At 30.1% G+C, this 26,017-nt stretch overlaps 2 protein-coding genes across 2 annotated transcripts; both read right to left on the bottom strand.

Annotated features, from left to right (window-relative positions):
• Window positions 1-1,942: 1,942 nt before the first annotated feature.
• Window positions 1,943-5,831, bottom strand: SKL2 (shikimate kinase like 2). Its single transcript, XM_028055614.2, has 8 exons — window positions 5,554-5,831; window positions 4,598-4,788; window positions 4,328-4,522; window positions 4,013-4,074; window positions 3,534-3,600; window positions 3,328-3,446; window positions 2,802-2,978; window positions 1,943-2,234 (listed from the first exon to the last, which is right to left on the bottom strand). Exons 1-8 carry the CDS (start codon window positions 5,755-5,757, stop codon window positions 2,125-2,127), a joined length of 1,125 nt encoding a protein of 374 aa, XP_027911415.2. The 5' UTR covers window positions 5,758-5,831; the 3' UTR covers window positions 1,943-2,124.
• Window positions 5,832-20,305: 14,474 nt separating this feature from the next.
• KAN2 (Homeodomain-like superfamily protein) lies at window positions 20,306-25,262 on the bottom strand. Its single transcript, XM_028058728.2, has 6 exons — window positions 24,319-25,262; window positions 24,104-24,180; window positions 23,020-23,065; window positions 22,733-22,892; window positions 21,627-21,687; window positions 20,306-20,899 (listed from the first exon to the last, which is right to left on the bottom strand). Exons 1-6 carry the CDS (start codon window positions 24,968-24,970, stop codon window positions 20,771-20,773), a joined length of 1,125 nt encoding a protein of 374 aa, XP_027914529.2. The 5' UTR covers window positions 24,971-25,262; the 3' UTR covers window positions 20,306-20,770.
• Between the last annotated feature and the right edge of the window lie 755 nt (window positions 25,263-26,017).

The raw sequence follows: 26,017 nt of genomic DNA on the forward strand, positions 1-26,017 counted from the left end.
GTTAAATATAGTAAAGTATGATCATTTCGCAGCTTTTTTTTTTGTTGAGTCGTAAGTTTAAGGTGTGCTTGAATGAATATTATATTGGGCGTATCATTCAGTTGAAAGTACTTGAAAACTATTTTAAGTTAAAGAAACATATTCAGTCGTTAGATAGAGTCGTTAGAATTTAATAAGTGGCTCACAAATAGTAAGCGTTTGTTCATATGGTTTGGTGGATGGCTGATGCTTTGGTGAGATGATTTGAATGTACTTCATGACAAATGTGCATCAATAAACTATAATATGAACATCCTTCATTTGAGGAATTTGAGGCATTTGAGGAATACTCTATAATCCCATCTTGCCATACCTTAGAAGAAAATACCTTTCAATGGATCTCTATAAAAGAACATACTCTTACATTTATTTTATAACATAAAATAACAATACTGATATTTAATTCAGGGAAATGAACATTTTACGAAAGAGTTTATCAGAAAACAAAAGTTATTTATAAAAAATAAATACAACACCGGTTTATCAAAATTGTCGAGTTTCTTTTACGAAAGACTTTATTAAATACAAAAATTATTTATATTAAATACAATACGTAAGAAAACGTTTCTGTTAAAAAAAGTAGAGAAATCTCCACCAAATACACGGGTGAATAATTTACTTTTAATCATGTCAATGTATATATTTATATAACAGTTAGGAATGAACATGATAAATTCAAGTATGAAGTAAAATTTAGTTTTAATTTATTAGTTAAATAATTCAATTATCACGTAAAAGAAGCTACATGTTTTATAAAAGAAAATAATATCATGAAGTTTTGATTACATAATTTTGTTTTATGGAGCTTATTTGAAAAGGTAGAAAAATCCGTCTTTTAAGTTAATTTCATCTGCATAATAATATGAAGTGATCGAAATTTAGAGATATATCATATTGTACATATACCTTTTATTTTCAAATATTTAACTTAAAAAGAATTTAAAGAAAAAATGACACAAGACTGTGGATGTTTATAGCTGTTAACAAAAAAGTTGATATTTAAATAATGGATAATGATATCTTAAAAATTAAATTTTGATAATTTTTTCTTACGTTTTTAAGTGATTTAAGAATATAAAAATATAAAATAATAAAAATAAAGAATCACTTAAAAATAACACTTTATGTTGTAAAATAAAATTGTTAAAAAATTATTATTTTTTTAAATGGACAATGATATTTTATTATTAAATTTTAATAACATTTTTTTACAACAAGAGATGATATCTTTTAAATAATTTTAAAATATTAAAAATATAAAAATAAAAAATTACTTAAAATATCACTTAAAAAGTAATATTTAAAATTACGAGATAAAGTTATCAAAATTTAATATTCAAAAAATTATTATTTTTCTAGTATACTAATAGGACTAGTAAAATAGGCATCCAACTCTTGAACCGTCAAAATCAGCTTGGAGTTGTTCTGCCATAAGCAAGAGTAAGAGTTATGATCAATTCATTAGCTCTTTCTTTTCCTTTTTTTTTATAAAATATTTATATATATATATATATATATATATATATATATATATATATATATATATATATATATATATATATATATATATATAACATTCTAAAAATACACTTAACAAGGTGAATAATTTTGTATACTTCAACTGATTAATTAATATCTCTAACTAAATAAATTGAGCAAATTATTACTTTTACATATTAAATTATTAATTATCTAATTGGATAAGAATTAAGACTATATCAAATGGTTATGTTTAAATTAATAATTTGCTCTTTTAGACATTAAATACTTTCATAACAAAGTAATTTATATAATTCATTATAAATTATTTATTAATAATATATTTAATTTTATACAAGCCCAGAATTGCATTTTATATCAGTTTCCAATTCTTGTGTTGTCCATTCAAAAGCTGTATCACCAATTTTGCAACCAGCAAGCCCTTAATTATGTTACACCATCCATCACATAGTTATAAAACTGAAGTGCATTGGTTTTTCTGACTAAAATAACAGCATGAACAACAGAACCTATCACATGAATTACCTTTGTGGTAGATAAACTTGTATGAACAAATTACATGCTACTCACCAATTTCAAGCATCATCAATGAGTGCCAAGAGTTGTGTTACCTTCACTTGATGGATCCCAACCAGGGGGTTTGACGTTTGGCCAATCACCACGACATCCCAATCTTACGTAGAGGCTTTTTTTACCTGCATGATGACAGTGTCAAAGAATTTAAGGCAAACAAAAATTTGTCTACTTTGTTGTTAAATATATTTTTAGTCTATAAATATGAAATTAGATTTGTCATTGTTCAAAACTTTAATACATTCTGATCTCTCAACTTTAAAAATAATAGATATAATTTTCTTCAACTTTTGTTTTTACTTATTAAACAATCTTCAAAATAGACATTTGAGGTAGAACGTGCCAAATGATATAAAAAACTCAAATGTCAATCCATTACGTCACTTGACATATAAAAATAATTTAATATAATTGAGTTAAAAAGACTGTATTAATTCATTTTCAAAGTTTGAGGATCAAATTGTATCAAAATTTTAAATAAAGACAAATTCTAATTTTATGTTAAAGTTTAGTACTTAAAATATATTTAACCTTTATTTCATATCGAAAATCTCCTCTTTTCACTTGTAGAATGCCCTCAGTCATTTTCATTTCTACTTTTATTCTTTATCTTCTCATCTGGCTACTGTTAAACTATATTTTCAGTATTTTCATTTCACCCCATGAAATAACAAATCTTCTAGAAGTACCTGGAAGTTTCTTGTCTGACAGGATTAACTGTTTAAGGGCACTTAAACATGCTTGTGCTACACTTTTGGCATAAGCAGGATCCCAGCCTTGTAGCTTAACAACTACATCTGCATTTGTGTATGAAATTGTGCCATCTTTCACACTTTTATGGGTCTCCTCCCTTGCAGAATCCTCATCTGCATTTTAAGTTTTCCAAATCATTTTCATTCAAAACAGCATGCTGAAGCAACCAAGGAATCAAAAGAAATCCTCCGAAGAACTCCAAGTTGGTGAAATAAGATGTTCAGAAAAAGAACGCTATAGGGAGTTACACATTGTAATCTCACACTTCATTTGTAATAAAACTTCCCAGATAAGAGGGACATTTTGAAACTCATGCCTTCCCCTCCTTAAATCCACAACCTCAGTAGTAGTAAAAGTTTCTTCATGACTTTTTAGTTGTGAATAAATTTGAAGTTTCAAAACAAGGTTGCACCGAAGACATATAACATGTATAAAACAAAACTCAGATCGATCAACAATCACCTAGTGCTTCAGTTTGTGACAACCAGACAGTAAATCCAGCATAAAGATGTTGCCATTTATTAGATCTTCCAGAAGCACCATGTTGCCCTCCTAATGTTGCAATCACTGCCCTAGCATGACTGGAGAAAACCACTCATGCAGCAAATAAATCTGTTAGGTCCCTATAACTAAATGATCCAGCAAATGAAATGAAGCCATTGACGTACCTACTTATGCTTTCTAGTACAGCACTTTCTGCTTCTGCTACTGAGTCAGAGCCTTCAGCAAGAAGCCCTGGAATATAATGATTTATACAAATGTGTCAAAGGACAAAGCTTTAAGTCGATACAGATTTTTCAATCACAAGATTATAGGAAAAACAGATTTTGCATTTTCCTTTTGTAACACATCTTCTGTCAACGAAAGTAACGACCAAAAAGCTACAAAAACTGGCACTATCAGGTATCAGAAGTTTCCATAAGAAGCTGATTGAAGCCATTGACTATCAGCCCTTTAATTTCAACAACTAGAGTGAGGTGTACCTAAAATTAACGTAATCCTATTTTGTAAGACACCATTGAAGGCACTCCTAAGATTGATCCCAGATCACCTTTTAGTAGTATCAAACTATTAGTAGTGAGAAAATTTAAGTTCCTATGTTTTCCAGAAATCTGCAGCATGAGAGAAAAAATAGAAATGCGCTCACATGAATCCACGGTCTGCTTGGTATATGTTTCCAGTAACTCTTTTGTGCTAAGTGGTGTGTACCTGAGAAGAACACCAAACACTAAAATTTATACCCCATTGATGAAAGTTGCACACAAATCACAGCATCAAACATTGAAGTGTATCCTTTGATATATAGTTTTGTATCCGTTAAAGCTGACATAAGCTGTTAGCATTTTTATTATATCCACAGCTGGAAAACATATTTACCAGAAGTGATAACTGATTTATGTAAAACTGGAAACAAGATTCATATTGATAATTGAAATCACAGATTGACTCATGGTAATGGTACCCTAGACCAGTTGCCAGCTCTTGAGCCACTTTTTGGTTGATTTCAGTTGAATCACCAACAAGATATATTGATGTTCCTTGCAAGAGTTGTGAAGATCCTGCAGCAAGTGATTCCCACGATTCCATGATGTCAGGCCATTTCAAATCTGGATCCTGTTTCTTGCAGTTCACGACAAGTTCATCATCATCTATATACCTGTCCAAATCAGACAAATCAAGTAAGACAAAAACTAGAAACATCTTTTTAGTACTTCCAAATTCACAAACCAACCATATTGTTTCAGAGGATTTAATCCTATCAAAAAGAGGATTAGTTTCTATAAGTGTGATGGGAGCTCCTGGCCGCAACACTCTGATAGCTAAAGAGGTATCGTTTGCATCAACTGATATGTCTCTGGAGCTTCGAATATCCAAACCTTCTAGCTTTAATCTTAACTCCACCTCTGCAGAACCATCGGAAAACTGCATTTTGAATTCGGTAACTGGCTAGCATCAAATATAATCAAACTCAAATGATAAAAAGAGAACTTTTAATACATAAATAAAGCATATCAATAAAGTTAAACACTGTTACTAAGTGGACTTTAGACCTAAGTCAATTCCACAAAACAGGATTCTTTGATAATATATTAAGGAGTGGACTTTAAGTCTAACTCAACCTTACAAAACTAGTTTGTAAAGTGAGTTTTGCATCCACTTATATATTATGAAATTAACTTATCTCTAGTCAACATAATATTTCCAACGAGCACTAATATCTCTGAAGTGTATTTAACCATTAACATCACATGTAGTAGAGAATTGTATACGATCAAACTTGTTTACTCTTAACTACATGTATTCGCGAAACATATGTATACGAGTATAAATTGGTAATTATATGTACACATTCATTTACCCTTAACAACTTGCTATGCAAAATTAACCGCCATTACATGTCAGTAACCTCCTACCATGACAGAATTAACCCTTGTAAGGCATATATAACCATAATTAGTACAAGTACAGATAGACAATCACATTCATTTACTCTTAATCACTTGTAAAGCAAATATAACTAACTTTACCTTTGTGATGAACTAATAACTAAATAAACTAAATTAACGGACAAGTGACATCATAATCAACTACCCTTTTTTTCTTTTTCGAAAAGAAAACGAATTTAACTATTTTGATGTTTTTGTTCTGCTTGTGATGGAGAAAAGAGAAGGAGGGTATCGATGTTACCTCGTAGGTGGTGGTGGAGACGGGGGCGATGGAGGAGCACCTGCATGAATGGAGAGGAAGATATTGTTTTTGAGAAAGAGAAGAGGAAGAAGAAGGAGAAGGGGAAAATGATGTGAGTGACAACACATTGGGTTTGAAAACAGAGAAGTTGAGGTTTGTGTGGTTTGGGAAGAGATAGCAGAGACGAAGAGGAGCAACTGCCATTGCAGATAACAATACTAGGATGCTTGGTTCCCCCTTTGTTTTTGTCTTGGAATTGGACCTGGGCTGCTCCCAGTAACCCCATAATTACTTTATGTGAGAATTTTTAAGATAAAAGAGGGAAAAATTATTTTTTATTTTTCTCTCCCATATGTTTCTTCAAATACATGTCGGGATATGTTTGGTCCAATTAATATTTTTAAGAAATAAAAAAAAAATACTTATCTTCAAGTTAAAATTAATTTTTGGAAAAAAATAATTTTTATTTTATTTTCTTTCTCTTAAAATGAGCTTATGGATAAATTTGTTTAGATTTACTAATGTAACCATGTCATTTGAATCATGATATCTTTGCTTTGTCTTAATCATAAGATTCCTCCTGCACTTTGTTTCCTCCCCAAAACATACACGTCTTTATTTTATTCCTAAATTTGGGCCCAAAGAAATCCTTTATGCTCAGTTACACGGCCCTATATAAATCCTGACGCAACTTTGGGCCAGGATTGTTGGGCTCGCAGGGTCTATCTGTCTGTTCCACAATTGTGTGTGTCGGTGGCTGAGATTCTACTTCATGAAAGGAACCTCACTCTATAAGAAAACTTTATTAATAATAGCATAAATACAAAGATGATCTGTTATATATATAAAAAAAAATAGGAATCTATAATTTGAAAAAATCAAAGGTATTTTTAATATTTTTGTCCTTAATCTCCCCCCTTTTATTTTTTTGGTTGATACTCTTTGTCACCCACTTCAATTTGAGTGTTTGAATAATATTCAGCCTTTAAATTATTCACTCCATGCTTTTTACATCACTCCAATATTTCCCCCCCTCTAGAAGATATCACATTCCAAAAGGAAAGCAGGAAAATTGGAATCTGAAAAACCCTAAGGCAACAAAAATAATATATAGGGTATATATGTTTGCATAGCAACAATATCTTCCGTGGAGATTTTGCCGAAAATATTATTCATGTAGCCAGGTAGTGGAAGGTGAATTATAATATTGTACTTAGAGTTTAAAATAAATGGATGTGACGTACACACACACACACATATATATATATATATATATATATATATATATGAATGAATGAATGGGTCATTACATTATTGACATAAAATGGACCCATTTCTAAGTCCACACTATGTCACTGCAATGCTGACCAAATTTAATAAATTTTGGCGTGGGAGTCAACCATGGTGAGTTATATTAGTCACACGCATAACAGACAACAGAGTGCAGACTGCAAACAAAATTGATGGATCCAAAAGAAGTGTTAATATGTGAAAAAGAATAAACCAAAACCAACGTAGGAAATGCTAATGCATGTTTTTTTTTTATGTTTGAATTTTGAACGATCCAGGGTCTGACATGCATGTCTGAAATGCTTAGGGTTCTCTTCTCTTGAGTGAGTGTGTTACTTAAGAAGAATGATATTATTATATGGGAAAAAGAGTGGTCCAATGAAAAAAAATGTGAATAAAGAGAGAGAGAAGAGGAAAAGTAGATTGCTATATATTACATGGGCAAAGCATTGGTGTCATTGTTGTCGCACAACAGAGATAAAATGTTTGAGCAAAGGTCACATCGTGCTGTGGCCAAAAGCATTAAAAGGAAGTAATTATGAATGAATGATTCACAGTTCAGACTCTTTGGGATAAAGATAAAGTCATCACTGACGCTGTCTCCTGACACCTTTCGTCACCACCTACCCCTCTCACACCATTACCTTTTTTTTTTCTTCTTCACAAAAATTATTCACCAAAAATAAAAAGGTTCAGAGAAATGGGCCTACCGAAAATAGTATTGGGTTTTCGCAACCCAATGAAGTTAAACCTAATCGAGCCCAAATAAATTAGTTAAAAATATTTTGATTGTGATTTGATGAAGGTAAGAAGAAAAGGTTGAAAAGTTATTTATTGGTTTAATTAGTCGAATGATACCCACTTTCATTTAGATGTATTAATTTGATATTCATTTTTAAAATGTGTCAATTTAATTTCATCTTTTGAAAAAGTTTCTTAATCAAATCCTTTTTTAGACAAAAAATACTAAAGTCGTTTTTAACTGTATTACTAATTTTTTGCCAAAAAAAACCTAATTATGACATCTAAAACTTAATTGATATTTTTTTAAAAACGGATACCAAACTGATAGATACGAATAAAAATAGATATTATCTTATTAATTAAACTTTATTTATTTATTTATAATATATTATAGAAGAGAGAAGAATTAATAATAAAGTAGCCCGGCTTGAATGCTGGGCAGACAAAGACTGGACTGGGGTTGAATAGAAAGGGGGAGGGGACTACCCAAACAAAGAATGGTCACCATCGCATGAAACACAGTGTGTGGGTTTCTCTCTCCTGCCCGAAGTGCCCGGGGATGTGAAGTAACAAAGTTCTTCTCTTTCTTCTCTCTGATACTAAAACGACAGTGCGGTGGATTGGCATGTGGTGAGAGAGAGGAGAGAGAGGCGTCAATCATAAAGCAATGGATTGCAAAATGATTTTGCCTCGTTCCTTGTGCTCTCATTTCTGTTTCCTTCCACTTCAAAGCAACACTGTTTTATTACTCACATTCTTATTATTTACTCTTTATTCTATTCCATAATTCCATTCTCTCTCACCTCTTTTTCACTCTTTGACATGTCACTTCTGTGGTCACGTGGGAACCATTTCATTTCATTTCAATCCTCAAACGCAACAACAACAGAATGATGCCTTCCCCTCCCGCGAGAATCTCGCCTTATTATGCGTCGTCTTCTATTCTAACACCCAGCTAGCGTCAATTTTTGTTAATTTCTCTCTTTTGTCTTTTCTCCCAAATCAACTTCCACCTATCTCGTTTCCCACATCCATTTCTTCTCTTTCACTGCATATAACATTACACATTATCACATCAAATCAAACCACATTTCATTAATTAACGCATAAAAACTTTCTCCAATATACCTAAACCTACAAAATGGGGTTTCCGATTAGGGTGTTTCCATTAATCTGCTTCACGCAAGTGAATCAACTGCCACACTGATCATTCTGCCAAAAAGCAAAATAAAGAGAAAAATAATTGTTAATTTAGTGTTTTTGTTTGTTTATGAATTAAATTTGGTAGCTGCACGGGGTCTGACACCAATACTGAACATTAAATTGATTGCATGAAAATTGGATGGCAGCGCGTGTGAGGTAGTGGGCTGAGAGGGGCCCGTCTCACACAGTGTGTGAGAAACGTTTCGATGCAATGCAAAACAAAACGACGACGCATGGGAAGAGGTGAAAAGAAGGGCGTGAGCTCACTGGTCCTTTTCGACCTTGTCCATACGGCATGCACATCTGACGGCTCACAGACAAACCCTTCATTCATTCATTCAATTGTCGTCCACGACATTGACGTGACACGTGGGTGCAGATCCTGTGCCCAGGATTCAATCAATGAATCATAGCGTAATCATGAATAAATTATTTCAACTCTCCAGTACTATGACATCAACACTGCACCATTTCCATCACAAAAAAAAAAAAATACAATATTAATTAAAAAAATGTTATTTGAATAGTATTTTGAATTTTGTTAAAAGCGTAGTAACTACTAAGGTTGACTGTGTTGTTGAGTAGCTCAAGGCTTGAAGGGTTGTTCTTCTCTGGTTGCTTCAGTTATGAGCACTGTTGTTTTTGCTGTGGAAAACGTACTCTCCCTAAACCTATGCTATTGCTATTGCTATTGCTATTCACCTTCTACACCTTCCAGCTTTCTTTCTGTACCTATTTTTTTCAAATCCAGTTTATTTATTCATTAATAATAATCAATGTGTTTTCAGATTCAGCTTCAGCTTCAAGCTGCTTCTTTTTTTACAATTAAGTATTAAATAATATATAAGTGAAGGTACTGATCCAAAGGGGAGGGTCCTAGTACAGAAGTGACGCTGCCAATTGTAACACTTGCATGGCAAGTTTTTCAAAAGCAAAAAGTGACACTCATGAAAATGAGACAACGTCAAAAAGAGAAACGAAACAAAATGTTCCCAACTTTCTTTTCTTTTCTTTTCTTTATCCCGCTTTTCCTTTTCGTTTTAGAATGAAGTGTATCGGTTTTGCTTTTCCACTGTTGCTATGATTAGTTTTATATATTCATTTCCTTCCTTCCGCTCAATAATTTTTAGCTCATTATTACTACGCCAACCTTTTAATTACGAGTGAAATGGATGTAGACCATATATGGAAACTTTAGCATAATGGATAACTTGTTAACAAATTAATAATTAATGTACTTATGTGTACCCAGAACAAATCATGAGATCGCTTTGTCGTAAAGCAAATGGGAAAACAAGGAAAGAGTGTATACGTTGATTACGAAAGCGAGTCCATCTCTGTCAACAAACATTTTTTCAGCTTTACTTTAAAAAACAAAACAAATCGCTCAAATTTCACCTTAAAAAAATGTTCGAATTTAATGTGTCTAATGATATAGAGACCTTAATGATGAGGTGTGGGACTTGCGTGAAGAGATTAAAGTTTGGAATCTAATAATTAAGTTACCATAAATGATATATGTTAATTACTTCTTCATGGCTACTTCAAATTCCTATCTTTTATATTTAGAAGTACCAAAAGCTTTATTTAGGTAAGAAGCTTTTAGCTGGCTTTTGTCAAATCTATTAGGGCAACCATCCTTAAGATTGGTCTTTGTTCCCTAAACAAGAAGAAATATGCCTTTAAATAAGAACATCATTTTACAGTCCTTATATATATATATATATATATATATATATATATATATATATATATATATATATATATATATATATATATATATATATATATATATATATAACACATGTATTTTAAGGTGGTTTAATTCTTTATTCTGAATATATAACACAAATTTGAAAAAAAAAAGAGGAGAAATTAGGAGTAAAGACAAAGAAGAACCAATATTTAAGAGTTTTAATTTGAAGGATTAAATATACTTTTTGTCAATTTATGTTGTGTTTTTTGAGGTAGGAGGTTCACCGGAGAGATATAACACTAATGAAACCTGAGTCCAATCACATAAGACATTGACACCATTTTCAACCCAAAATTTTAAGGCAATGAATTTATGAGTGTTCATCCTTATATGATGCTTCACTTTTTCATTTTTACACAATGTAAGACTTATACTCATCTTTGATTCCCAACAATTTAGTATCCAACTTTAGAAATGCATGAATTTAGTCATTTTAATAAGATTTTATTAAGTTTATTTGATGTTTCAAAAATGTTTCATGATAGCATTTGAGTTGTTTACCTTGTTTGACACAGTTTCATGTTAATATTAGCTGAGAAACGTGTTTTAAACTAAACCCACGTATTTCTAAATATGAGAGAATAAATTGATACAAAATTTTTTAGAACGAAACTAATTCTAATTTTTACTGAAAATTAAGAAATAAAAAACATATTTAAAACCATTTAAATGATTTAATTAAAGAATGTGTGGGAGGAATTTATAATAAGGTGGGTCAAATAATGCAAATGATCCAAAAGTTAAAGTACGTACTTGCATGTCAAAATATAGAACTGGCACTATTGGAATTCCAAAAAATAAATGAGTTTTGTGAGTTGTTCCCACTTTTGAAAATGGTGTGAGATGATTGCCAAAGAAAAGACATGGATGACATTCAGCAATTAAGCAACAATACTATATATCGTCACATGCATGTGTATATACAGTGAACTTTATGATATTGGAAAGAAGCATTACAGTGACAAAATCACGTGCTTACATGTATATACTTATAAAGGAATAATTTATTGCAGAAATTGTTGCTGCAACTGCAAAAGTGATTACAGCAATTATAAAATTTGCAAAGCTGTTGTTAGAAGAATGGATTGTCAAATCTAAGAACTTTGAATTTATGCATTTATGTAAGTGCATCAATACTTACGGTTCTGACAACACTTCACACACCTATTGTTTTGGTAACACATTAAATAAGAGAAGTGTCATTAATACATTTTTTAGGGCTCATAATGGTGAAGACATGCGTAGTAACTTTTGTCACTTGTGCCCACTTATCTTTAAAATATTTGCTTTTTTTTACCACACAGTTACATGCCAATTACAAAGGTATCTAAAAATTCTATAAATATCTGGGGATATTTATTGGGACTCATGACTGTTTAAAAAAAAATGAAGAATTTAAAAATACATATGTTATGCTTAAATTAATTAAACTGTATTCATATTGATATTTGCATTATTCTTTGTAGTATCTCTTTCGACAAATTTTATCACACTTTTTCCTAACGCGCTTTTTTTATATAATTAAATTCATATATGGATTTTATTCCTAAAGTAGTACATTTCATATAAACTTTAATCAATGAAAGAATGTGTTGAAAAAAAGTATCGACGAATGATATTTTAAATTCTACTGCACACCCTCCTACTATTCCTCTTACTTGCCTTATAAGGTAAGTATGAATGGAATTTTATATATTTTTCTTTTTAAGTATTATTTTATTTGTAAAATATTGGAAAGATTTTTATATATATGGCAGTAACAAAGTGACTACAATATGATAATAGAAAGTGTCTACATACCAATATCAAGATTTGAAAAAAAAAACATATATATCATATTTTCTCCAATAAAAAGAAATATTAATCTTCATCCCCACATATGTTATATACTTCTATATTTACATTTACATTCGTTACCCTCATTTTAATAAATTGAAAAACAATTCCTAAATAATCCAAACACAATTTTAAATTGAGTACCCCAAGTGCTATGTTATTATATTTTTTTTACTGAAAAAAATATAATTTTAAATTCTTCCACTAAAGCATATTTTTTGTAATAAATTTTATATGATGAGAAATGATTGATGAATTTTGAGACATTTTTTTGTAGTGTAATTTATTATAACATTTTCTCTCTTACGTAATTAGACATGTTAAGTCCTAATATCATTCATTCTTAACTACACATGGAGAAGTAAAAAATATGTAGGGTTTCTTATGTGTTTTTTTTATTAAAAGCAAACCAAAAAATGACTTTATTTGCTTCCTAGTTAATTGTGTTTTAATTAAATATATACTTTACCAAACAAGATTAAAAAAAAAATTAACGACTAGAAAAGCACACCTATTTGACATAAATAATTTGTCAAAAAATAAATAAAATTTTGTTATAAAAATATCTATGACAAAATAATGTCGTACAAATTCAAGAGTCACAAAATTTGTGAAAAAAATAATTTTTCCTTAAAGTAGGAGAAATGACATTTAAAGCAACAAAAATAATATCTCAAATAAAGTGAGTAAATTAACATCTTGCTTAAGGTGAGATAATCGTTGTTAAGACAAATCTTTGTTAAGACAAAAAATACAAAAATTTCCTAACCATTTGATAAGGGTCAATTTTAAGTGTAAAAACTATTTAAACTAACATCGAAGTTCTTCTCGTGAGATTGAACCAAATTCTAAAGCACATGAAATATAGTAATCAATATAATTGAAAAAATAGTCTATAAAAAATATCAATACAATTGATATATTAACGATAAAAAAGACATTGGAGGTGTACTACACTTCAATTTGATTTGAGAAAATTGGAAAATTTAGATAGTAAGTCAACAGTTCAATTCTTGGAAACAAAATACAAATAACCAAAACATTTTATTTATTTGTTGTTTTCGACTATTTAAATTGATTTTCAATTTGTATTATGCTGTTTGTTGGTGATCACCCTTATATTTTGATATAGATAGTGTTAGAGAGGGTTTGTGAGGCTCACCTTAACACATTAAAAATTATTTCTAAAAGGATTTTTATTATGGTGTTGTTAAATTCATAAAGAAAATAACGTAATTTAGGAAATTCAGAAGTACATTACCATGCAAAAGGTGGACAGAAGACTTGTAAGATAAGTAAAATTGAAACAAGACATCGAGTTAAACATGTCGTTGGAAAATCGAACGAAACATGATCAAGATAGAGAAAACATCAAAATTGAAGATATAGTAATTGAAGTTGAGATTTGAGGCTAGTTGGAGAAGGAAGTTACATGAATTAACTATCGTCGATTATGGAAGTGATGATGAAATATGATGAAATGTGGATAATTTTAGATCACTTATTATGATTTATGTATTTTTCTTTATTTTTTTAATTTAGGTAATTTATCAAACAAGGGAAAATATAAATGAATAAGTCAAATGCAAAATTGAAGTGACAAATTGCAAACACAATTACAAATACTAGTGAAAACACTTGTGTGTATATAATTAATTTTTAAAATAATTGTTAAATGTAAAATTAGAAAAATAAAATATGTACACAAAATAAATTTTTAAAATAATAATTTAAGATAAAAGAGATTTTTAGAATAACAATAAAGATAAATTATTTATAAAATAATTAATTTTAAAAATAATTAAAATAAAACTGAAATAATGAAATGTAAACACATACAAGAATATTTCTTTATATATTGTTACAAATATTTACTTTTCTGATTTCTTTAATCAATTATTTATGCTTTATAATTTACTTTTTTCGCAATTTACATTTATGTATACTTTTCACCGTCATTCTCCTCTTTATCTATAACTAGCATAAACACATGCGTTATAGCGCCTATGTGTATGCATTTTTTAAATATACATAATATTATATTAGTAGGTGATGATATTGTAATGTTATTAAATTAATATATAAAATAAAATTATATTTATTAAAAATAAAATGAAATATATCAGAAAATATGAAAGAATAATGGTTGATAACTAGGAAAAAAAACAACAGAACCGTTTTATAAAAAACTTCTAAAATAGCGGTCAATTTTCAAAAATTTAATAAATAATTATATTTTAAAGGGTAAATTGGAATTTTGAAATGTGAACACAAAATAGATATATTATTATAAATTCTTCACCTTACTTTTCTCTTTTATTCCTCCATTATTTAATCTCTAACAATAAAAAATACCAAAAATATTATTTCTGGAAAGAAATGTGCAATTTGTTGATTACACTCGACTAACACAAGAATTCAGTGAATTGAAATTAATTCACAACTTAAGCAAATTGTATATGAAATTTGTTCTAACAATGATGCAAAAAACACTTTAAATAAAAAATTGAAAAATGTTAAATTAGCTATGCCATTGTAAACTAACTCACGCCAAGTATATTAGATTCATCATAAGGTAGTAAAAGAACATCAAATCCTAATCTTTGAGAAACATGTGTACTCACTGATGCTATAATTTCATCTCCTGTTACAATTATTTTCCAAAAACTTTATAATTTCATAAAATAAATTCGGTTATTGTGAGATTGATGTGGTGACAAAACAATATTTTCTCGTATTTAATGTTTAGAAGCCAAAAACATCCGTACAGGAAAAAAAATTCAGAACATTGCATTAATCGGGCTACATATTTTTTCAATTGATCATCAAGTATGTCTAGAGCAATAAAGCTAAATTATTTTCTAGTGAATACATCTGATTTTGCTTTTGAAAATAAAATGAAAAATGAACTCATTTCGTGATATTTGAGGAAACTAAAAGGATTTTGTTTTTCTAATTCGCGAAACCGAAAGTGAATCCATCTTATGCAACATTATGCAAGTTTAGTTTAGACTCTTTTTCATATCTGTTTTTTTTTTTATGATTTTATTAAATTTAATATTAACGATATATGAGTCTAATTACATAAGATATTGACAGATTTTGAATTCAAAATCTCAAGACAACTAATTTGCAAATCTTTATTTTTCATCTACTTAATTTTTTTATTTTTATCCAATATAAAACTTAAACTCACACTTAAATTAAAAAAAAAATTATCACAAATACTATTACAAATAATACATTATTAGCAGTTTCTTCTCACACACAACTAATGTAGATACTGTTTATATTTTAAGCAACCAGGATATCGAAGTGTCATAATTGTAGAAAATTTATAGGTTGTGTTGTATATATATAATTTAGTTTTTCCATTATAATAATGAATGGACATGCAAGTAAATTATGTTGTATGCTTTATATAAAGGTAGCCCAAGTCTATGAAACAGTGAAGAGAGTGGTTTGAGAGGGGTCCTGGGATTGATTCAGAAAATGTTTGTTTGCAGAGAAGAATGATAAACTAAAAAAGTTATATGAATGTGATTGAATTATGGTTTGATTTATAATGTTAGTACGTTATCTCTTTTTGTTTTGTATTGGTGCCAAAATTATTGTGCCCCACACTCCTATCTTAACACTCATCACTCCATGCATTCGTGCAAAACCAAAAGGAAAGTTAATAAAGCTGAAACAAAAACAAAAGCTAAAGCACCTCTTTGCTTTTCTTCTCTCTCTCTCTCTCTTCTTTTGTTTCTTCTTTTCATCAAACCCTCACAGCAGTAATGAGTACTATAAACTCAGTTCTCTTCTTTCTTATCTGTTTCCTTCTATTAATTAATGTGTCTTTTCTTTTTCATACCTTCTTAATTGCCTCCTCAAAGCAAATTAATTACCCGTGACTCGCGAATTTCTCTATAGTCAAACACCGCGTTATTTTTTTTTTTAATTAGATTTACTTGGTGGAACAATTTACTTAATATTGAATCATTGGAGCTACTTTTCTTAGGTTTATCATTTATATTCTCAAATAGTGAATCATAATTCTTTGACAACTAGTTCTTTTTTATTATCAATAACAACTTTAATAATTAAAGTCTCTTTTCAAAGTGAAACCTTGGCTATGTTTAATTAGTTGTTTTTTATTGAAGTAAAGAGAACAAGATTGAAATATAGAGCATCAATTTAAAATACAATTAAACAATTCGTAAAACTAAAGACATTTCAAGGGAGATAAAAAATAATAATTAAAGGGGAGAATATAAGAAGTTAGTGCACAATGAAGCAAAGCAAGATTATTTTGCCTAAAATAACATGTTATTTTCCAAAGCACAACTCCATTATAATCTCTAACAAATAAAACATTCAAACATCTCTCTTATTTAGAACGCACAACAACAAGGTAAAAAGTTAAGCAAAATAATAATAGGAACATATGATTAAACTGTTAAAAGTTATTTAATTTTTGAAACTTAGGAAAATATATAGGATTAGTATATTTTTTGTGTAACTATTGAATTTTAACTTATTTTTATTAATTTTGCAGGAGGAAGTAAAAAAAAAAAAAAAATCTTTGGCATATCTTAACATTGTATTTAAAGAAAACACTTTTATTCTTTAGAGGTAGGAACGGAAAATAAATTCAGATTCGTAGGCGTTATTATATATAAGAATAAATAGTATTTAATCTTTTAAATTAAGAATGTGGATGAGTGAATAAGTACACATTTACTATTATAATTAATATTTTTATATTTATTACTGTTTTAACTTATTAAAATCAGTAGTTTATTAGATATATTATTTTAAAATTTATGATAATATCTTCATTGTTAATTGATACTAAAGAAAAGGTGTATTTTTTTTTTTACAATGAATTGTTTAAAACATCATATTTTTTACTAAATTTGTTTGATAAAAATTATTTAATAAATATTTAAGAGAATACTATTTATGATATACATACATATATTATCTGATGAGAATGGAAATAAAAAACAAATTTTATACCTACCGCATATTAAAAAAAATTAATGAAAACTATTACCATCATATGTTGATTCTTTTTCTACCATTTGATTGAAAGCAAGCAGGGAAGTTATAATCTTTAGAGTGTGTATCTATGGTAGAATTTATTTTGATCCTACCTACATGAAGTTATGAAAAATATAATTTAATATTTATTTGGTGGTAAAAGTACTTAAATGGTGCAATTTTTAAAAAAAATATATACTATAATTCTATTTTTTGACTCTCATCCTTTACTCTCCACATGACTTAGTGTGCACTAATGTATTATTGTCTTTTTTAAAATAATCAATGACTTATACTAAATCACGTCACAAAATAGAAGATAAGAATCATAGTATCATTTTTTCTTTTTTAAATTATCTAAAAAAAATCATAAAAATGGTCGAGTCGTGCAAGTTTGGTGTAACTTCATTATGAAGTGATTATTACAACTTGACACGACTTTTTAGCTCACTAGGACGAAGTTATGCCAACTTGATATGACTTCAGTACGTTGTAATATATTTTTTTTTTTTAATTTCAATTCAAGTCGTGCCAACTAAATACAACTTCACCAACTGAGTACAACTTCAGTGTATTGTGATATAAATTAAAGTTATATCTTACTGTGACTTTGATACGTTAAATTTTTTTATTTTTAAATTTTAATTGAAATTGTGTAAAAGTTACAATAAAGTCGAACAAACTTAACATGATTAGTCTATTTTTGTGATTTTTTTTAAAAATATGCATTGGATAATTTTGAAAAGAAATTGCACTATTTTGATATTTTGGCCTCATTTAGTGCAGCACAACAAAAATTCCTAATAAACAATCAATTTAGTGACAAAAAATGTTAGTCACTATAGTGATTAATTTTGATATAGTAATTTTACAAAATAAAAAATTATTGGTTACTAAAATAGTCATTATTATGAATAAAAAATTATAATTGGTCTTTAAAATTTAACTATCAAGATTTCTGCTAACAATGAAATTAGTTTATAATTTTATCACTAAACATTAACTACAAAGGTTTTGACTACCAAAATAATTAGTTTTTAATTAATTAATAATAAATTTAGCGACCAATTATAATTTTTTACTCATTATAATAAAGAATAATTTTTTATTTTATAAATTAGTATCTAAATTTTTTATTATAGTAACTAATAATTTATAGTCACTAGAATTAGTTATTATTTAAAAATTTTATTGTAGTGGTACAACTGTCCTCAATATTCTTTTTATGATAAAAAATAGAGTTCTCAAGTTTGTTGATTATTATAAGTTATTATTATTGGATGATTTCAAAACAGGAAGCCTTATAAACAATAAAAATAGAACTACTGTTGCTTAATATTGAATTTTTGAGAACAACGTTTTCAATCATATATATATATATATATATATATATATATATATATATATATATATATATATATATATATATATATATATATATATATATATACGAGAGAGAAATTACATTAACAATATCTAAAAATACTTGTTTTGTTAACATAGTTTTTATTTTAATAAATTAAAATAATTTTGGGATTTGATAGTATTTGTGACCTAAACAATTGCCACTGTTTTTCAAGATGTATAGTGCAAAAGGCAAATAAATAGTAGTTAACAAATAAAATTTCATGTGAATGAGTTGAGATATATTAAATTCACAAGTTTAAAAACAAATATCACATGAACAAAAAATAATGAGTTTAAATAAATTAGATCGAGTTACATTTGAAGAATACTAATTAAAAGTCCAACCAAAATGTTGTAGGTTATTTTAAGAAATTTTACAATTACTTATAAATACAATTTATATTTTTAAATATATGATGAAGAACATTAAACAAGAGTCCAAATTCTATGAGTTTTTTTGTGTTGTTCCCGAGCCTTCATATTACAATGATATATATAGATTTTAAAACAAAAACACCAAAAACTTAGTAAAAAATCTATATTTCATGAAACACCTCAATCTTTCACATTTTAGCAAATATGAATATACTATCCAGATTAATTTTGTTAATATTTCAAAGATAAACCAATAATTAAATTGTGAATCTTTTTACAAGTATACCCGAACCCGAAGAGATTTTGACTTCACAAACGTTATAGTTCCTAGCTATTCTGGTGACATTTCCTGTCCGAGACAAATGGATGAATGTGACAATGATGTCCTTTTTAAATATGAGTCGCAACTTTATATTTGAAGTGTTTATGACAACTCAAAGTTTCTTTAATTAGAAAATAAAAGGTATTTATTATTTACATATAGATAAATGTGATATAACATATTAATCAAACTTCTAGTACCTACTCCACCTACAGGAATAACCATCTGAGAGTGGGTACACGATTTGAATAAATGTTTATCTTTTTTTTTTTACGAAAATGCTATATAAATGATGTCACCTCAAAGTTCTTTTCATCTATTAAATATATGTAGTAAAATTAAAAGAATTCATCTCTCATTTTCATTTAATATATTGAAAAATTTAACGACAAAATCACGTGAAATAAAAATATTTGAGAGGCTTTAATTTTAAAGAGAGATTTAAGAAAGAAAAAAAAGAAGTCTACATCGGTTTCGCATGAGTTAGCAATTTCCTCGGAAAACCAAATTATTTAGGCATATAAGAAAGGAATGTAGATTCTTTTCTTCTTTAGGTTTCGTTTTCTTAAAGATATCAAGTGTTATGATTGCCACTTTATTTAAATTTTTTGGTGAGTTCATTACCACTTTATATGTATCTTAAGCTTGACTATGTTCGTATTCCTTTTGACACTTTATTCAAAATTTTCAGTCTTTTCCTAAGTCCATATTCTCAATTCTTTCTTTTGTTCCTAAAGTGTAAAGCATGTGCCTAGGTGTAGAATTGAACATAGGATTAGGAACCCAACTTCTTTGGTGGAAATATCTAAATATTTCATAAATGTAAAGTGCTCCATTACAATTACCAAGGATCACTTCATACTTTTAAGATAACTCTCTCTCTCTCTCACTCTCTCTCTCTCTCTCTCTCTCTCTCTCTCTCACTCTCTCATGTCTCTTTCTTTCTCTCAGATTGCAAAAACATACAAATCAATTAGATTTCATATATTTACCAAGAAAATATAATATGTTGATTTGGATCTCACAAGAGCTCTGATAGGAAGGCCATGCTTTTTTCCCTCACCCCTTTCTTTTGTTGCTTTCTGTCTTTCTTGTCTCCTTGTGTTCTTTAGCTCCTTTTACTTTTCTTTTTTCTCTCTTTTGTTTTCTTTTAGCTTTCTCTTTCTCTGATTTTCTCAGCGCCTTCCTCATTCTCTTTCAGTTTCATACTAGTTAATCAATAATACGTATTCAGAGATCAGATCAGATCCTTGTTAAAGTGGCTGCCCCAAGCTGAATTCCAAATCCAAATTAGGCTTCTTCGGGCTTGATCCTGACACATTTGAAGATGAACTTCCATCTGATATTCTCTCATAACTCACACACTTTGGATCCATTTCCTTCTGAAAACCCAAATACAAATCAATTAAGAACCAAAAATATCACACTCAATCTATATTTTAATGTAATGATGAGAATGGGAAACAAAATAATGAACAGGTTTCGGGAATCAAAGAACATTTGACTCGGAGAATAATTACAGAATATTTATATCAATCAAGGGAAAAAATAAAGAAACCTGAGAGAGGTACACCTAAAAGCCTGCTAAGTGGTAGAATTTGCATGTTCATGTGCTAGATAGATTTGAATTTTCTTTTTTGCGTATGGCATTAAGATTTAGTAATTGTTATGTGAGTGAGCTACAATTTGGTAGTTGATAAATGAGTCAAAGGGGGTAGGTTTAGGGTTATATAGATACCCTTTTGTGTGATGATGATTAATAAATCTTAAAGGGACGTCTTTTACTGCACAAAATTGTTCTTAAAGCGTTGTAATTAGTGTAAATGCGAAAAGGACTGGTCTACCCATTTGAATTTGTGAAGGACAAAGCAGCTTTATGGAAAGTGTTTTACTTTTCTCATCTTTATAATGTGCATGGCAAGATGAAAAAGATCAAACGTATTTCCTTTCACTCTCAACTCCCTTTCATGCCATTCCAAACGCAGCTTGGTATTTGTGTATAAATACAACTTTTCAAACAAAAAGGCCAATTTTGCAAACACAGGCAATAAAGGGGACTTATAAGTAATTAGCATTTTCATATATATATATATATATATATATATATACCTCAAGAGATGGCACGTTTCCAACAGAATCAGTCTTTGTCTTCCCATGCAACCAAGCTTCTCTGTAACAACAAAAACATGGAAAGAATATATCCCATTACTGAAAGCCATGTAGTAAAACATAAAGGGAGAAAAAGAAACCCATCTTTTACTGCCTTAATTATCTATACACACTTTTACATATTTTGCTGATTGAAATAAAGTTGAAACCACCCAATTGAAACCCCATTGTCCATGGTTATATATTATATATAAATATAGGAGCATTCAAGGAAGTTTCAAAGGGCATATATCGCTTTGGCACCAGATTTCTAATTATGGGTCTACCAAAGGCTTAGCTTTGACACTAAGTTTCTCAATTGTAGGGCCCATATAATAGCCTAATGTCTGAACCCCACAAAATCCTAAGGAAAGAGATATCTCTATTTTTAAGGTGGATTTTGGCAAATATGAAACTCCTGTCTCTTTGAATGGTATATATGTAGGAGAGTGTGTGTGTGTGTGGGTTCCTTTTTTACTCCCTTTTCACCCACTAGAAGAGAGTATATTATTACCCCATCATGGAGATTGGATGCTCATGGTTTGTGGACAGACAGAACAAAGCAAACTGAAATGATTTATTCTTTTTGTGATTTTTTGCGCCTAACCATGTTTGCATGTGAGGTTGAGAGAGAAAGAGAATGAAAAGAACAAAGAGAGAGAAATCATAATGTGAATAAGACATGCATGAATTGCTCGGCTTTTTATTAGTATTTTTGCACCATGACTGCCGGAGAAACATACAATGGAATAATATTAAATTAAGCAAAAAAGCGAAACATAAAAAAACATTGGTTTCAACTTGATCATAGTTTTGTAACATTCACTTGTTAACAGGAAAATAACTATGTTGCCAGCATCACTCCAAACAACACATCAGTTATGCATTCAGACCTCGGTAAAACTGAAATTTTCCTTCAATAGCATTTCGACAAAGATCCTTCTACGTTATACTTATATTAATCAAACCCAACATAAAAAAAACCTTTTAAGGGAATGTATATATAGAATTAAAATTTGTATATCTACACACAAAAAAATAAATAAAAATTGGATAAGTGTTTTTACCTGGAAGAGTTACCCCAAAGACCATGATAATCCTTATCTTGATTAACACTTGATCTTCCCTGCTTAATGGATACATCAGACGTTCGAGAAGATTTCATATCAAACATTAAGTCATCAGAAGTATCTCCAGACGACCCATTATCATACACATCCGATTGCCCTAGTTCATGATCAAAGAGGGAAACAAAAACCAAGTCAGATAAAACGACAGTGAATCATAAAAAATGCTAACTTTCACGCGGCTTAATCTTCGGACAATGTTTGATGAAACAAGAATAGATACCAACCTGATGAAGCCGCAGCTCTATCTGTAGTTTTCACCGTCCGGTACATCTGGATTTAAATTTTGCATCATAAACATTAGATAGTGTAGTATTAATATAAAGTAACTTAGAAAAACACGATAAAAAAAAAACCCTGTTGAAAAAAATCATAATATTACTAAGTACTTATTGTTATCATTTTACTAGTGTGTAACACAGCAAACTGAGAGGAAGATTAGCGGAAACCGAAGAAGTTTGGCTGAAGAATAAGAAATGCTTAGGAAGTTGCAAGTTGTTAGTATTAAATTAATAGGAAGAAGAGTACAAGTTGTAACACAGAAGCATTTATGGTTAAGGCAATATGAATATATGCATGGAAGCATGTGACTAACCAGGGTTAAAGCTGGCATGGTAAAAAAAACCCACATCTGAGGAACGGATCATTGAGAAATGATGGTGTTGGGTATATACGTACTTGCTTATGATTTATTTTTATTTATTTTTTCCCTTTTTAAATGAAATTTATACACATTATATTTCTTTAATGGCATGGACTGAACTATGAGCTTGTCTGATCTCGGCTTGGCTGCGAGTCATTTTGGATTCATAGAGGCTTTGTCCTACTTGTTTCAGAAATCGATAAGTACCTCACACTTTCTCTCTCTTATTTTATTTTCTCTTTTTCCCCTTTAACTCGGCTGGTTCATTCTTCCAAAGCAAAAAGCTGTTTATTAGGTTGCAGAAGCAGAAGCAGAGACAGCAGATCTAATAGAAAAAGAAGCGCTAAGAATTTGTGAGACCCTTTGTAAGGAAACCATTGGAATTTGAAATATGTATTCACGACTTAACTGCTTCCTGTAATGTAAATGTAGGCTCTGGATTTTAAACACATATATGCATAGTACGTTCTTACAACCACCATTAAAACCCCAATCAGAACCGTACCAACTTCAAGCTGACTCAAGAACTCCATAACAAAAAATTAATAAAGAAAAGAAAACACTGACCTTCAATATTATTTAATATGATTATTTTATTAATCGCTACACTACACACGTATTAAGGTGTTACAAACAGGTGCAATCAATTAACGGGTTTAATAGATTACCTGTAAATGAGACTTGACATGTGCTAAAGTGAGATCCTTCACATCCATTAGCTCAAGAACTGATTTGGGTGTAGCCCCTAATGAAAATCAGTAAAAAAGAATGATTAATTCCGAGAACCAAGTTTTTGTTTCCATTTTGTGTTGTTGGATTAACTTCCAGAAAGGGTGTAAGAAGAAAATTAAGCAAAAAGAAGGGAAAAAAAAATGAAGCATACTTTCGTGGCCACCTAAGAGTTCAACGGCATGGACAAAGCGAGCGTGGAGGGTGGAAGTCCAACGCATCCTGGGTGCTCTCATGCTACGCTTAGCAGGGAAGCGTGACAAGAACCTTGATCTCATAAGGGCCTGGGAGTGGAAAGGGGTGGAAGAAGTGTTTGTGGTGGAAATAATAGAAGAAGGGGTGGTGGTGGAAGGTTCTAGAGGGAGGTGATGGTGGTGGTGGTGATGCTGAGTGAATGGTATAGGAGGAGGGTTTTGGTAGACCGGGATTCCTCTGATGGGTCTGAGAAAGCCGAGGTCTTGGCTGAGGCTTTGGTGCTGAGACTGGAACAGTGGCTGGTGGAAGTAATGGTTGTGGTGAAAGGGTTGGAAGGGGTTGGTGGTGGCATTAGTGGAAGCGTTTTGGAAGTGGTGAATGAGGTTAGAGGAGTTGGAGTTATCCGATGAGGTTTTTGGATTGGAGAGGGAGAGGGCGACGCAAGAGTCTTGTTTGGCCATTGATGATATGGAGTTTCTAGAGTCCAAGGCTCTCTTCCAGAACCCCAAATCCATGTCTTCTTCTGTGCTTCTCCTCCAGGTTGATGTTGGTTTGGCGTTTGGAGGGCTGATTTGTAAGGACAAGTCTGGTTGTGCTGGGAAAAGTTCCATCCAAACAAGCCTTTATGTGTTGCTGCTTTGGCTTCTTCTCTTGTGTGTTCTCTTCCCCTTGCTCAGTTTGGTTTTGTCGTGCAATACTATATATGGTTATATAGTAAGAAAAGTTTGAAGGATTGAAGAGAGTGTGGTTGAGGTGAGGGGAAGAAGGAGGAGCTAAAAGGGTGCTAGGTGAGGGTAATTAATAAGATTTTGTGGAGGTGTGTGGATGGAGTTTGGAGCATTGAATCAATTTGGAGTAGTTGCAGAGCAGAGATTTGAGATTGAGAGAAGAGGGCATGGAGAAATAGAGAGAGAAAGAGAAAGAGAGAGAGGAAGAAATGACAAGGTATGTGAAGTGAATGGCTGTTTCTTTTGTGTAAAGTATATGTGAGAAAATGACACTTAAGGGACTATACTATAGGGGGGTGGTGGGCAAGAGAGAGATAGAGAGAGATAGAGAGAGAAGATTGTTTCTTTTGTGGACGTGGGGGGTAGGGTACTGGGAAGAGGAAAAAAAGAATGGAAAAGGGAAATAATCAAAAAATTCAGATAAAAGAAAAAAAAAAGAGAAAAGAAAAAGGTAATTAATTAACTTGTAACTTTTATTCCTTTTTACAAATATACTTTTTTATTTTTTTGCTCTTCGGATTAAAAATGGAAAAGGAGGACATTTCTCAAACACCTTTAAGGTGTGTGTGTGCTCATTGTTTTCATCTACAAATCCAACTTTCTAACAAGCACACCCACACACACGTACACTACACAGAACCCAGAACCCCCCCTTTCACTGGACTGAAACCTAGGGCTTGGTTGTTCTTTTCATCTAATCCTTAAAAAAATTAAAATCCTGAAATTTACAGTGACATGATTGCACGCAGATTTCAACATCTTGGGGATTTGTTTTGTTTTGTTAACAGCCCAATTATAAACCACTCATTGAGGTGATGATGAACCCTAATTCTCCGCAAATCACATCATGCATTCTTCTTAGCATAAATTTGGACCCATCCATCCTATTCTTGTCATATTCTTTTTATAATCAACCAAGAAAATCAAAGG

Source organism: Vigna unguiculata, chromosome 2 (assembly GCF_037176805.1).
Source record: "Vigna unguiculata cultivar grain cowpea cultivar isolate G323 ecotype 2 chromosome 2, ASM3717680v1, whole genome shotgun sequence".
NCBI classification, from domain to species: Eukaryota; Viridiplantae; Streptophyta; class Magnoliopsida; order Fabales; family Fabaceae; genus Vigna; species Vigna unguiculata.